Source organism: Engraulis encrasicolus, chromosome 17 (genome assembly GCF_034702125.1).
Source record: "Engraulis encrasicolus isolate BLACKSEA-1 chromosome 17, IST_EnEncr_1.0, whole genome shotgun sequence".
NCBI classification, from domain to species: Eukaryota; Metazoa; Chordata; class Actinopteri; order Clupeiformes; family Engraulidae; genus Engraulis; species Engraulis encrasicolus.
This window is the reverse complement of record NC_085873.1, coordinates 1,254,113-1,268,704: the sequence shown is the minus strand read 5'-3', so window position 1 is coordinate 1,268,704 and position 14,592 is coordinate 1,254,113. Positions and strand designations below refer to the sequence as shown.

Below are 14,592 nucleotides of genomic sequence, written 5' to 3'. Positions count from 1 at the left end.
CAACCTACACTCACTCAGAGCACCCTGTGTGCGTTTTCCTACTCTCACACTACTGAATGGAGGAAAGAAGTGAATTGTTTGGTACAAACAGGTTATCTGAGGGTGCAGGCACATGCTCAAAAATTCTTCATGGTGCAACTGCCATCGGTAGATAAATGAAGTAGCCGAGACTAAACAGAATGAACTCCCATCCAACCAAGAATGTAATATATTGATATGTGTGCCTCACGCAACAGCTTTCTTTAAAAAAATATATCGTTTTCAAATATCGTGATGTCAATATTGAATGAAAATATCGTGATATTGATATTTCTCAATATCGTGCAGCCCTACGTTACATAATGTTGTAAATGTTGCTCAGTTGGCGAGCTGGCTTTGTGCCCTTACTTCTTTGCCTCTGACACCACCTCAATGGGACATATAGTCTCTCCGCGGCGCTGTCTACCCTCATAATCAGCTTATTCAGATTCCCAATGTCACAGTCTCTGCAGTGTCTGCCGCTGCTGCTGCCTCCCGCCCCAACAGATGGACTGGCCACAACCGACTGATATACAGATATTGCATGCAACATCTCAAATGCATACTGCAGCCTATTTTACATAACATTACGTTACATTTGGCAGATGCTTTTATCTAAAGTGACTTACAATCTAGTAGTCATATAGCATACAACAGTTGCAGATACAAACTGCTTAGGATATACAGAATAAGTGCATACTGTGCACTTTTCCCCTCAAATAATAGCAGGGTCTATATTAACAAAAACAAAAAATGTTTTGACCAGGTGACAAATGAGGCCAAGCTGCAATTTAACAGTGAGTCTTTCAATTACAAAAAGGAAAAAAAAATGCAGACTATACGGGACAGGCTTGTTTTAGACCAGGTTATTAAAAGAGGAAATGCTACTGTTGGAGGCCAGGCTATAAATTGAGGAAATATGGTATATGCACGGGTGAAGACTGATTCCTCATCACATGAGAGGGAACAGTGTGTCTTAAACTTGGCTAGTTGCCAATGGTCTGTAATTCCTATCACCCTCTCCTCTTGGGCTGAATCCAAAGTGTTCACTCTCTCACTATGCACCGTGTGTGTGACAAAGAAGGCAACTTGCATTCTGTAGACCCTTAATGCACGCCGTACCTCCTGGCGCGCTGTAATAGTCATTGAAAGTTAATTACTAAAGTACCACACTACTATGACAGTGCACAGAGCCTTTATAATATATTATGACGTTGTCATTGCCATGCTGGTAACAGCTAATTTATAATGCCGTGTCTTAAGGGGATATACCAGGGAAGAGTGACGTGTGGGACAAAATGGACCTCTGTCTGACAAATAGGCAACTTGTATCCTTTACAGCAGTGTTTCTCAACTGGTGGGTCGGGACCCAAAAGTGGGTCGTGGAGGGATTCTAGGTGGTCGCGGGGATGTGGTGTAAAAATGTATGAATTGACCCTTTAATTAGCAGTTACAAAATTGACACAAGATGCTGTATTAAATAAATTACTAATGTTGAAGAGAGAGTGAAACATGGTTAACACCCCTCTCTATAGATGATAGACATGTTGTATGTAAGCCTACAATGCAAATGCTGATTCATATTATCAAATGGATATATTTTTGACCATTTGAAGATTCCTATAGCACAACAAAATATTGTGTCGCAACGCAATGACCATGGAAAACTGTGGCTCCCAAGACTATTCCAGTTACGAACCATTGCTATATTAGCCTGGCGACGTCATCCTATGTACTCCCAAAGATTTTGGCTCCGCACCTGAGTCAACAGTTGCTTTCGCCCAGGCTACTGCTATATAGTACCAGGAAAGAAATGTGATTGTGTGGGATGAAATGGACCAGTGTAGGCTAGTTAGTGATTGTGCCTTTGGTGAGGTAATAAAAGTGACAGCAAAAACCCATCAGGGACACTCCCATTGTCATTGTGACACTGCACCTCACAGCACACAGTACTTACTGCACACAACGAAATTGCCTTTATGCCTCACCCATACAAGGGGTAACCTCAAACTGCACCACAAGGGAACAGTGCAGTGGGCCAGTATATATGTGCAGGGTACCTCAGTCATGGAGGAGGAGGGTTAATTACCCTGGGCCCAGCCAAAGCTGTCAGTGTCAGTAAGCTAAAGTGCTACAATGAAATCACAACCAGATTCTTCTGAGATGTGAGGGATAAATCTGTTATGTATGCTATGTATGCTAGCCGTTGCGTCGTGGTTAGAGAGTTGGTCTTTTAATCTAGGGGTTGCCGTTTCGAATCTCCCCTGACCTCTCCCTACATCTCTATCCATGGCTGAAGTGCCCTTGAACAAGGCACTTAACCTCACATTGCTCCAGACACTGTAACCAATACCCTGAAATATAATAGTTGTAAGTCGCTTTGAATAAATGAAAGCGTCAGCTAAGTGCAATGTAATGTAATAATGTAATGTAAAATGCTAAGATAAGATTCAGTTTTGGAACATTGACTTTGTGTATAGTCTTGTCAGAGCAGCAATGTCAGACACAAACTCACTGGCCAAACGCCATGAAATTGTCTGTCATGCCATGTCTTAACACTGCATACAATGATAGAAGACTGGAGGAAATTGCACAAAATCAGATTGACCCAATCACATAAGCATATGGACTGTCATCACACTGCCAAAGATGGATGAAAAAAAATGCAGTGATAACTAAGAGCATGCAGTCATTTCACATCCAGCTGAGTTAGCACCGGATCATTAACGTGCACACCTTGTGACTGTCAGGTAGATGGCGCCATACGCTTAGGGGAGTTCACTGCAGCATCCCTACATGAGATCTGATGAAGAACATCGCTCCGCTCGGGCTGTGGAGGGATACCTGATTGGTTTGGGTGAAGACCAAGCATCCAATATCCCCCGCCTCCCTCCCCATAGTCCTCCCCCCTCTTCCACTACTACTCTTCCATACGCCTGGCATCGCATAGCAGAGCCTGCAAGGGCTGCCAGAGAGTGCCGCAGTTTGTCAGACTTTGTCTTCGCTACTCCACGGCGCGCTGGTGGCGGTGACCCTGACAGACTGCCCGGGTGGCCATCGATACGCACGGCAGAGACGACGGAGCAGTTTGCTGTGCTGCACTGTGTGTGCTTTGCTGCAGTTTGTATGTTTGTTGTAAGTGTTGCTGATGTACACTGCAACTGCTGCAGCTCCCCGCGTGCTTTTATTATGTCTGCGACAAAAAGTTGTGGAGTGAGGCAACGGTTGAAGGACTTTGCGTAAAGCACTTCTTTGTGCCAACACATCAGCACTTTCTGTTATTAAGCTCTTGGATGGTTTTCTTTCATTTAGGTGTCGTTTTAATAGGAAGAAAACGTTTATTTTATTTCTCAATTAAGAGTTGAAGATGTCAGCAGTAACTGAGAGACCGTAATTTGTTTATCACCTGCACAACAGATACAAACAGGCACTCGGGTCGGGCAACGGTTGTGGTGCTCTTCGCCAAGTCATCATGTCTGCGATTAGGAGGAAATTTGGGGATGATTACCAGGTTGTCAATACCAACCAAGCTGTGGGCTTCTCTGCCCCGGTCAAGAGGAAACGCCAGCGCTTCGTGGAGAAGAATGGGCGCTGCAACGTGCAGCACGGTAACCTTGGCGGCGAGACCAGCAGATACATCTCCGACCTCTTCACCACGCTAGTGGACCTGAAGTGGCGCTGGAACCTACTGATCTTCCTCTTGACTTATACGGTCGCCTGGCTCATCATGGCATCGATGTGGTGGATCATCGCGTACATCCGAGGGGACATCAACCACGGACACGACGAGTCCTACACCCCGTGCGTCGCCAACGTTTACAACTTCCCCTCGGCTTTCCTGTTTTTCATCGAGACAGAGGCGACTATCGGCTACGGGTACCGCTACATCACCGAGAAGTGTCCCGAAGGCATCATCCTCTTCCTCTTCCAGTCGCTGCTGGGCTCCATCGTCGACGCTTTCCTGATCGGCTGCATGTTCATCAAGATGTCCCAGCCGAAGAAGCGGGCCGAGACGCTGATGTTCAGCCAGGACGCGGTCATCTCGCAGCGGGACGGCAAACTCTGCCTCATGTTCCGAGTGGGAAACTTGCGCAACAGCCACATGGTCTCGGCGCAGATCAGGTGCAAGCTGATCAAGGTGGGTAAAAAAAACAAATGCGCTGCGTGAAGTGCGTGGTTTCATTCACTTTACAGTATGATGTTGGTTGGCTTATGCGGTACCTGTCCCACCTCACCTCCACCTGGTATTCCGCATCTTTGAAGTGCGAAAAGACATGCACCGTTGCGTACATTAGAAGCTGTGGATTTTGTCAAAAGGGGGAGAGATTCTCAGAGAATAATACTGTAACATTTTACTTTCCCCAAACTTTAAAACTTACAGTTATTTACAGATAGGATGAAGTTGTCTGATTTTGTTTTCAAGCCAGAAGGAGTTTTAATCAGAGAGAAACCTTTGCTTTCAAGGAGACAGATAAGAGACATGAAACACATCATAAACCAGCTAATATTTGTGACAAACTACATTCAATATTTATATGGTCATTCAACTTACACCATCACATTCAACGTGCATTACATTACAGTTAAATAGCCTAGTTTCACAACAAAGAGGACATGCACAGAAATAAAAAAGGGTAGATCTTCTGGTAATGACACTTCCTTTTACTTTGGCATCCTCAACAGCACATCACAGAACAGACCTAACCCCCATCCCCGCAGCATAACATCATTCACGGATGTGAATCATGTTTAGTGCTAATGAGGCACTTGCGTGCAGGGGCAGTTTGTGATTCCATGGGCCCTCAGCCAGACAACAAGACAGTTGACAGACAACAAGAAAGTCGATGATAATCAGGCTACTAGGTCCGTGCAGTAATCCATCCTTGCCTGTATGCTAAAATGTGGTCGATATGGAAGGCCACCAGCGCCATCATCAGTACCAGATCCCACTAACTAACCAGAGCTGCTCTGCAGTGATTGTGGATTTACTGGCTGATGAACTGCAATACAGATACACAGAGACACAGATACAGACAAACAGATACGTGCATTGCATGCATGCACTCTCACACACGCACCCTCGCACATACACACACACACACACACACATACACTCTCTCTCTCTCTCTCTGTCTCTCTCCCACACACACACACACACACACACACACACACACACACACACACACACACACACACACACACACACACACACACACACACACACACACACACACACACGCACACACATTGATATACAACTCTTCCTTAGTAGTGTAGTGCAGTGATTTCTACCTCATCACTACACACACACACACTTCTCATAATGTCTTTCTCATAATGAAGCCTTGTCCTTGCCTCGTGTGTGTGTGTGCGTGTGTGTGTGTGTGTGTATGTTTGTGTGCGTGCGCGCGCATGTGTGTACCCCAGTATGTCCACAGAGACGTTGGTTACATGGAGCCAGTATGACTGCATTGATTTCGCCACAGGGGCTGCAGTGAGGTTATTGGTGGGGGGAGGGGGTGTTCTTTTCACATGGGGGTGAATCTGATGAAGGTGGGGGTCAGGAGAAAGTAATTGTTGGGGCGCAGACAGTAAGGTTCATAAGGACTCATGGCTATGTGTTTGTTGTGTGTGTGTGTGTGTGTGTGTGTGTGTGTGTGTGTGTGTGTGTGTGTGTGTGTGTGTGTGTGTGTGTGTGTGTGTGTGTGTGTGTGTGTGTGTGTGTGTGTGTTAGGAGCGCAATTTAGTGTTAATTCAACACTCAGAGAGTTGATTTAATATTATTTAGAATCTCTGTGTTGGTTCTTTACTCCCCCCCCCCTCTCTCTCTCTTTCTCTCTCTCTCTCTCTCTCTCTCTCTCTCTCTCTCTGTGTGCTGAAGTTTATGGTGGATGCATTACTTTAGCTCTTTTCCATCAGTTGCACAATCCCTGTTGGATTTGTTGTAGTGTAATATACTGCGTTGTGATGTATGGCTAATGTATTTTCTTTCTTTGGACAATGCTGTATAGTGAGTGAACATCATGAAATGTATTGTACGGTAAATAGGATGTTTCTCCTCTTAGGATGTAGCTTTCTTCCGACACAAGATAGTTTTTTTTATGTGCCAGCAAAGATGATTTATATTAAAGTTCCAGCACTTCTCTCCTACACCAGACTAATCTTTAAAGACGGGGCTCCATAAACAAATTATTGTGATGTGAGAAGAGGGGGTATAATTCATTCTCATTTTCCTTCTCGGCATTAAGTCACCTCCACCACACTCTATAAATCTCTTGGTCATATACTAGTCAAATAACTCACACGCACAAATAGCCGTCAGGGGTACTGTATAGGCCTACTGTATGGGTGCACTTGACATCCCGTCTGGGGGCACAGTGGGCTGAGCCAAGCAGGTAATGAGTCCTTTACTGAGACAATTCTGGCCAATTTCAACATGCAGTTATACTGCGTGCTCACACTGCGGCCCCGTTCGAAACATCAAATTTCTTTATCTAGGCCTATTCTATTCAGTTGGCCAAAGTCCTGTTGATGCTCAGCATTTTTTTTTTTCATGTGATGCTCTGCATAAAGTTGCATTACCATTTGCAGCAGTAGCCTAGTGGTTAGAGAGTTGGTCTTTCAATCGAGGGGTTGCAGGTTCAAATCCCCCCTGACCTCTCCCTACATCTCCATCCATGGCTGAAGTGCCCTTGAGCAAGGCACCTAACCCCACATTTCTCCAGGAACTGTAACCAATACCCTGAAAAATAATAACTTTAAGTCGCCTTGAATAAACTGAAAGCGTCAGCTAAGTGCATTGCAATGTAATGTAATGTAATAATGTATAGCCAAACAATTAAAGGGGCATTCCACCGGTGGAGACATGAATATGTTACTGAAAGTGGGTCATATGTATAGTAGAATACTAACATACATTTCTAATTTGGTGCCTTCTTGGCCAAGGAAAGGCAGAAAATGACTTTTTAGTGCTTGTGGATTTGTGACAACAATCCCCATAATGCACTGCAATGCTCAAGTTCCACAGGCCACACCCAGTTATTTGGGACTCTATGCATCATCCCTCTCTCAGCTTGCAGGCAGTGTTGCCAGATTGGGCTGTTTCCCGCCCAATTGGGCTGCTTAGGATGGTCGTGTGCGGGTAAAAATGGCATTTAGCAGAAAAACCCGCCCAATTTTAGCCATAGAAATCAATAGAATTGGGCGGGATTTTGAGCTTCTAGACTGGTTTTGAGCATTTTTTGGGCTGGAAATCATCAGCCTCATCTGGCAACCCTGCTTGCAGGTGCATCACAGTGGGACAGACATCACTGGAAAGGAGAAGCTGGAGCACACTGCAGCTTAGTTTTCAAGACTTTATTTTGTGCACACACGCGACCAACGTTTCTGTGTTGCTACACCTTCAAATGATAGCAAGAGAGAGACACACATTTCAAGACTTGACATTCACAGGTGATCCTACTTGGTTTGGCTAAATTGGTCTGATCTCATTGCAGGTAATTGACCCCACCCCCCAACACCAGGACAAGATTGTAGACAATTAGACAGCTTGCCAACTTCCCAAAACAAAACAAAAAAGTGAAAAAAACAATACACAAAAGAACATTGTCAATAAAACCACAGCTACAATTATTAGAAGACCACAGCCGCGATGCTGGAACAATTTGTTACAGAGAGCAAGACATATTGTGTTCCTCATTTATGCCCTGAGGCTCCACTGAATTTAGAGTATGAATCCAAAATGCCTTTCCACAAAGCCTCTCTGTCTAATTGTCTGCAATCTTGTCCTGGTGTTGGGGGGTGGGGTCAATTACCTGCAATGAGATGAGACCAATTTAGCCAAACCAAGTGGGATCACCTGTGAATGTCAAGTCCTGAAATGTATGTCTCTCTCTTGCTATCATTTGACTCTGAAGAAGGTGTAGCAACACCGAAACGTTGGTCGGGTGTGTGCACAAAATAAAGTCTTGAAAACTAAGCTGCAGTGTGCTCCAGCTTCTCCTTTCCAGCTATGCCAGTGACTTACTGGCAGTGTTGCCAGATGAGGCTGATGATTTCCAGCCCAAAAAATGCTCAAAACCCGCCTGGAAGCACTAAATCCCGCCCAATTCTATTGATGTCGATGGGAAAGATTGGGCGAGTTTTCCTGTAAAATGCCATTTTTACCCGCAGACGGCCATCCCAAGCAACCCAATTGGGTGGGAAACAGCCCAATCTGGCAACACTGCTTACTGGAGCCTCAATGCCAGTGATTTCAAAAGCACTGGGACACTGATCTGTGATAGGTCTGTTAGAGCATTAGGTCCAACCCCCTATGGGCGGGGTTGAAAAGGTGGGAAAAAGGCTTGTAGTCTCAACAGAAATCCACCTCTCTTACACTTCCTATGTCGATGATGCAAAATGACCATTTTTACATCATTGACACAGGAAGTGTTAAGAGATGAATGTGGATTTCTCCAATCTCAGGGGGAATTGAGAGATTTTTGAAAGACCATTCAAAAGTATGACTGGGTGTCTATCAATGGAAAGCCTAATGCAAAATGGGTGGAGTGTCCCTTTAAGTTTCCTCGCTGTCAGCCTAGCCACAACAATATTTGGGGGACGATTCTTCATTCACCATCCATGAGAAATGAGAAAATGACTTTACAATTGAGATTTTACGAGATATTTAAATATAATGCTGATGCCAGTGATGTCATCACCACATATTACTTCCTGGTACGAGGCTACAAACACAAGTGGAGGACGCAAGGTCGCATATTGGAACTCACCTATGTGTTCTTCGCACATGGGGAATGATATGGGGGGAGTGTCATGTTGCCATGTGTACTTCATTTCAATTTTGCAAAGGTACACAGACACGTGCACAAAGGTGCAGAAAGGATAGGGACAATCTTCTGAAAAACTGCACCCATCATTGACGTTGAGAGACTCCTTCGTAGGATGTCACACGCACATACTACGTAGAAACAGGAAACAAGCATAGCAGATTGTCATAAAGTTACCGACTCGAGGAACAAATAGCCACCGACCCGAAGAACAGAAGAACCATTGCAGACTCTGAGGGCAATAAAAATGACCCATAAAATAATTAGTGCCCGGAGCAGGTTCTAGACCAGAGGAATATATCTGTGCCCGTGAAAAGATCAAATTATTGCCCACCCCCTTAAAGATAGACCTTATGGTGTGCAATTGATGAAGCACTACACAGTCTGCTGGGTGGCTTTAATATTTACACCCCCTCCACACACACACACACACACACAAAGACTATTGCTTATGGCCCTAACAAAGCACTAACGAGTCCCTCGTTAGACTCCAGAGAAATAACGAACTCTGGTTTCTGAGAAGTGGACTGCAGTAAAACGTGCGTGTGCGTGTGTGTGTATGTCACTTTTTTTAACCCACACACTGGAGAATTCATTCTGTATTTAATGGTTTGTCAGACAATGATTTGTAATGCAACTGAGACCATCTTCATGCCTCTGGAAAGAAAGATTGCAGGTATACAGTATGTGTGTGAGCTTGTGCGTGTGTGCGTGTGTGCGTGCGTGCGTGCGTGCGTGCGTGCATGCGTGTGTGCGTGTGTGCGTGTGTGCGTGCGTGCGTGTGTGTGTGTGTCAGGGTGGATGGATACCTGATGCACTCCAAGGTCATTCATTCCAAACAATGTAAAATAATAATACAATTCCAACAGCAAAAATACAGTTAGCTTTACACAGACACACACACACACACACACACACACACACACACACACACACACACACACACACACACACACACACACACACACACACACACACACACACACACACACACACACACACACACACACACACACACACACACACACACACACACACACACACACACACAGACATATACACACACACACACACACACAAAGCGTTCCACCTTTTCTGTGGAACCTCTCCCCCTCTGGCAGTAGCAAGGCCAGGGAATGCAAATCCTCTTTTCAGTCCTGTACCTGCCAATCAGAAGGTGTGTGTGTGTGTGTGTGTGTGTGTGTGTGTGTGTGTGTGTGTGTGTGTGTGTGTGTGTGTGTGTGTGTGTGTGTGTGTGTGTGTGTGTGTGTGTGTGTGTGTGTGTGTGTGTGTGTGTGTGTCAGCCTTTTCATTATAAAAAAAACAAATAAATGCTGAGTTTATTTGTGACTTAAGATGAATCTGCACTTTTATTTCACCCTGAAATGTGACCTTAGTTGCAAGAACTACTTTGCGCAATGCCTCCAAGCACACTATTCACTTGTAACTGCATATAAATGCACACTTTTACTCTTAAACAACAGTGTCCTTCATTCAGTGACCATGTATTTTTTATTTTTTTTACCCAGGACAGACCATTAAAAACAGGATGATCATATAAAATTGGGACTGGTGGCAACACCATCAGCTTTCGGCTTTGAATTGGTAGTTAATATTACATTATATTACACTTAGCTGATGCTTTTATCCAAGGCAACTTACAGATATTGGGTTACTGTCCCTTGAGCAATGTGGGGTCAGGTGCCTTGCTCAAGGGCACTTTAGCCATGGAAGGACAGCTGTGGACAGCTGCGGGCAGCCGTGGCCTAGTGGTTAGAGAGTTGGTCTTTCAATCAAGGGGCCTGACCTCTCCCATAGAGGTAGAAAATAACACTAGAGAGGACACAGCAATTTGCGACAGCACTGGGAAATGGCAGATGGAGCTTCCCAACTTCCGTAGGTAGTGTAGGTACCTTCAGGTAATGCAAGTCAATGGAGAACACGCCCACCCCTGTCAAAAAATTGACTAAAACTGTGTGAATATGAAGTAACACATTAATCAAACACCAGATTTGAAATGGCAGGCTAAATATCTACTAAAATCATATGAGTTGATAAAATACATTTAAAAATCAAATAATATCTTTTATGAACATAGTTAGCAACACACTTCAACTATTGTCCTTGTATAGTGTGTTGATGGACATTTTCACATGATTAAGCCATTTTTGACAGAGGTGAGCCTCATTCTCCGTTAATTTCCAGTTCTCTGATCTACCTACCGATAATGGCCGCTACAGATTGCCGTAAAAAGGGGGGCGGGTCCTCTCTAGTGTTATTTTCTACCTCTATGACCTCTCCCTACATCTCCATCCATTGCTGCGCAGCGCACCAGAATGTTTTTAAAGGTGCACTGTGTAGGATGTTGCCCGGAGTATCTATTGTAACTATGTTGGTCATTGAAACTATGCTGTCTTTTGCCAATTTTGGTCTTTTCATTAATATCTGCTAAAAAATGAACTAATATTTACTAGTATGACCACAGTTTACAGTATATTTTGCAGCTGAAAAGATTTCTGGAAATTCAAAATGGCGCACAATGGAGAAGATCCCATTTTTCATGTATGAAAAATATTATTTTCTCTAAAAATAAGGGAGGTCCGGACCTCCCTTACCTCATATGTGGCTACGGCCATGAATACGGGGAAGGGTCGGCAAAGGACCCGGCCTGGAATCGAAACCCAGGTCACCAGCACAGCGGCCCAGTGCTCTACCTCAAACCTGCAACTCTCTGATTAGATTAGATTAGATTATCCTTTATTGTCTCTTCAAGAGAGAAATTCAGAATGGACATGAAAAAGTGTGATTCACAATTAACATCAAATTACCACAATAGACAGACTTAGGACCACAAAGCACAAACAAACATGTAAACAGGTAACAGACGACCATTGTTAGTGTTACACCCAACGTTCCAGTTTTGGCCCTGAGTCATCCAAAGGCATATACAAACCTAGATATTGCACAAACTGTGAGCTAGAGCTATTGCTCAGAAAAAAAATAATAAAATAAAATACAGGAGATAAAAACTATAGTGCTACATGTACAAAAGTATAATGCTACATAAAAGTACCCCCCCCCCCCCCCCCCCCCCCCACCCCCCCCCCCCCCCCCCCCCCCCCACACACACACACACACACACACACACACATACGCACACACACACTCTCTCTCTCACACACCCACACACATGCGCACCACTAAGACCTGCTATTTAGTATCCTTATTGACCAAGGGACCATTGAAAATTTGAACCTATTAGTATTACAGTTGGGTAGCCTGTATCTCTTCCCTGAGGGCAGTATCTCATATTCCCCATGCAAAATATGTTCATCATCCTCTATGATCTTCAGACCCTGTCTTTTTACTGTTTCGTCAAATAAGGCCTGCAGTGATGTGGGAGGGGGCATGCCCATTATTTTCCCTGCTCTCTTTATGAGAGTTTGTAGTTCAGCTTTCAATTTCACAGAAAGGTTCCCAAACCATACCACGATCCCATATCTGATGATTGATTCGATTGAAGCCCTGTAAAAAGCCATCATTATTTCTTTTTCAATGCCAAACACTCTCAACCTCCTAAGGAAATGTATCCGTTGGCTGATTCTCACACTTAAAAATTCAACGTGCTGAGCCCATTTTAATTGAGAATCAAATACAACTCCTAGGTATTTGTATGTGGAGACCTGCTCCACTGGCTCCCCGTTCAGATTGATAAATTCATGTTTACCTATGGACCTGGGGTCGAATATCATTTCTTTTGTTTTGCTTACATTTAATACCAGGTTATTCGACTCGCACCACAACACAGCCTTGTCTACCTCTGACTGGTAGACAGAAGCATCAGAGTCCTGTGTCAGTAAACTAAGAATGACTGTGTCGTCTGAAAATTTGATTATGTGATTGTTTGAGTATTGATTTGTGTATTCATTTGTGTATAATGTGAACAATAATGGGGAACTCACACAACCTTGTGGGACTCCTGTGTTGATTGTGAATATGTCAGAGAGTGTGGAGTTAATTTTTACCTGCTGTGTCCTATCTGTAAGAAATGCATTATATCATTTAATCATAATAGGGTTGACATGCATTCTGTGTAATTTCTCTAACAAAAAATGAGGCACAATTGTGTTAAACGCAGAACTAAAATCCATAAAAAGGAGCCTGGCATATGCCTTGGTGTTTTCAAGGTGCTTAATTATAAGATGAGATGTAGTGCATAGTGCGTCTGCAGTACTCCTTCTATCCTTATAGGCAAACTGATAGGGGTCGAGAAGGTGTTGCACCTGTGTTCTTAATTCCCCCAGCATTATACGCTCAAATGTTTTCATCACCACTGATGTTAAGGCAACCGGTCTAAAATCATTATTCTCGCGTGGACAAGGTTTCTTGGGTATTGGAATTATTATTGCTTTTTTCCACGCTGAGGGTATAATGTGCATGTCCACAGACAGCTGGAACAGTGGGCACCAGGCTGGTGCAAGTTCCTGAGCAAAGTCATGTAAAATTCGTGGGGAGATCCCATCTGGCCCACTGGCTTTCCTTGTATGTAGAGCCTTAAATGCCTTCACAACCGTAGGAATGTCAATCACTAGTTCAAAGCCTACATCATCATTATACGTTGTACTTGAAGCCATATCCCCAACATTCACTGTATCAAACCTTTGATAAAATACATTAAGTTCATTTGCACACTCCAGTTCATTGGACACATTAAGTGTCCTTGCCCTATTATTTAAATTCGTCATGTCCTTCACAGAGTCCCACATCTTTTTTGTATCCTTGGTTAAGAACGTGTCTCTGATCTTTAGTCTATGTTGTTCGCGCGCAACCCTTAGTTTCCAATTGAGTCTACCTAAGTCTGATCCTAAGTCTACCTCCTATTCTCACCACTAGGCCACGGCTGCCCCAGTGTCCATGCTGCTGCAGTACCAGCAGTATAAAAGTATAAAATGCAAAACTATGAAAACTGGGAAGGGAGGCATATAGGATTATAAAGGGTGTAAATGCAAAACAGTGCACTAATTCCTTCCTTGAATGCTTTGATCTGCCCGAACAAAAATGAAACTGTAGTGGTGTGTGTCTATCAAGAGAGGCTGGTCTACTTATCATCAACTGGACCCAGGGATGTCCGGAGCACTCAGCTTACTTTTTTACAAGTTTTTATTTTGATGCACAAAATGATTGACGTTTCAAAGTACATGCCGTCTCCCTCAGAGGCAGTTTATGTTGTGTTGTGTGTGTGTGTGTGTGTGTGTGTGTGTGTGTGTGTGTGTGTGTGTGTGTGTGTGTGTGTGTGTGAGAGAGAGAGAGAGAGAGAGAGAGAGAGAGAGTGTGTGTGTGTGTGTGTGTGTGTGTGTGTGTGTGTGTGTGTGTGTGTGTGTGTGTGTGTGTGTGTGTGTGTGTGTGTGTGTGTGTGTGTGTGTGTGTGTGTGAGAGAGAGAGAGAGAGAGTGTGTGTGTGTGTGTGTGTGTGTGTGTGTGTGTGTGTGTGTGTGTGTGTGGTGTGTGTGTGTGTGTGTGTGTGTGTGTGTGTGTGTCTGTGTGTGTGTGTGTGTGTGTGTGTGTGAGAGAGAGAGAGAGAGAGAGAGAGAGAGAGAGAAAGAGAGAGAGAGAGAGAGTGTGTGTGTGTGTGTGTGTCTGTGTGCGTGCGTGCGTGCGTGCGTGCGTGTGTGTGTGTGTGTGCCTAGCCTACAGCATATCATAATCACTTGGCGGATGTATGTATGTATGTATCCCTTTGCCAAGCA

General features: G+C 44.1%; 1 protein-coding gene across 1 annotated transcript in view; it reads left to right on the top strand.

Annotated features, from left to right (window-relative positions):
• Positions 1–3,490: 3,490 nt before the first annotated feature.
• Positions 3,491–14,592, top strand: part of LOC134467590 (G protein-activated inward rectifier potassium channel 1-like) — a 30,404-nt gene continuing 19,302 nt past the window's right edge. Inside the window, exon 1 of the mRNA XM_063221432.1 lies at positions 3,491–4,156. Coding sequence (XP_063077502.1) covers positions 3,491–4,156 — 666 coding nt within the window. The remainder of the gene's footprint in view (positions 4,157–14,592) is intronic.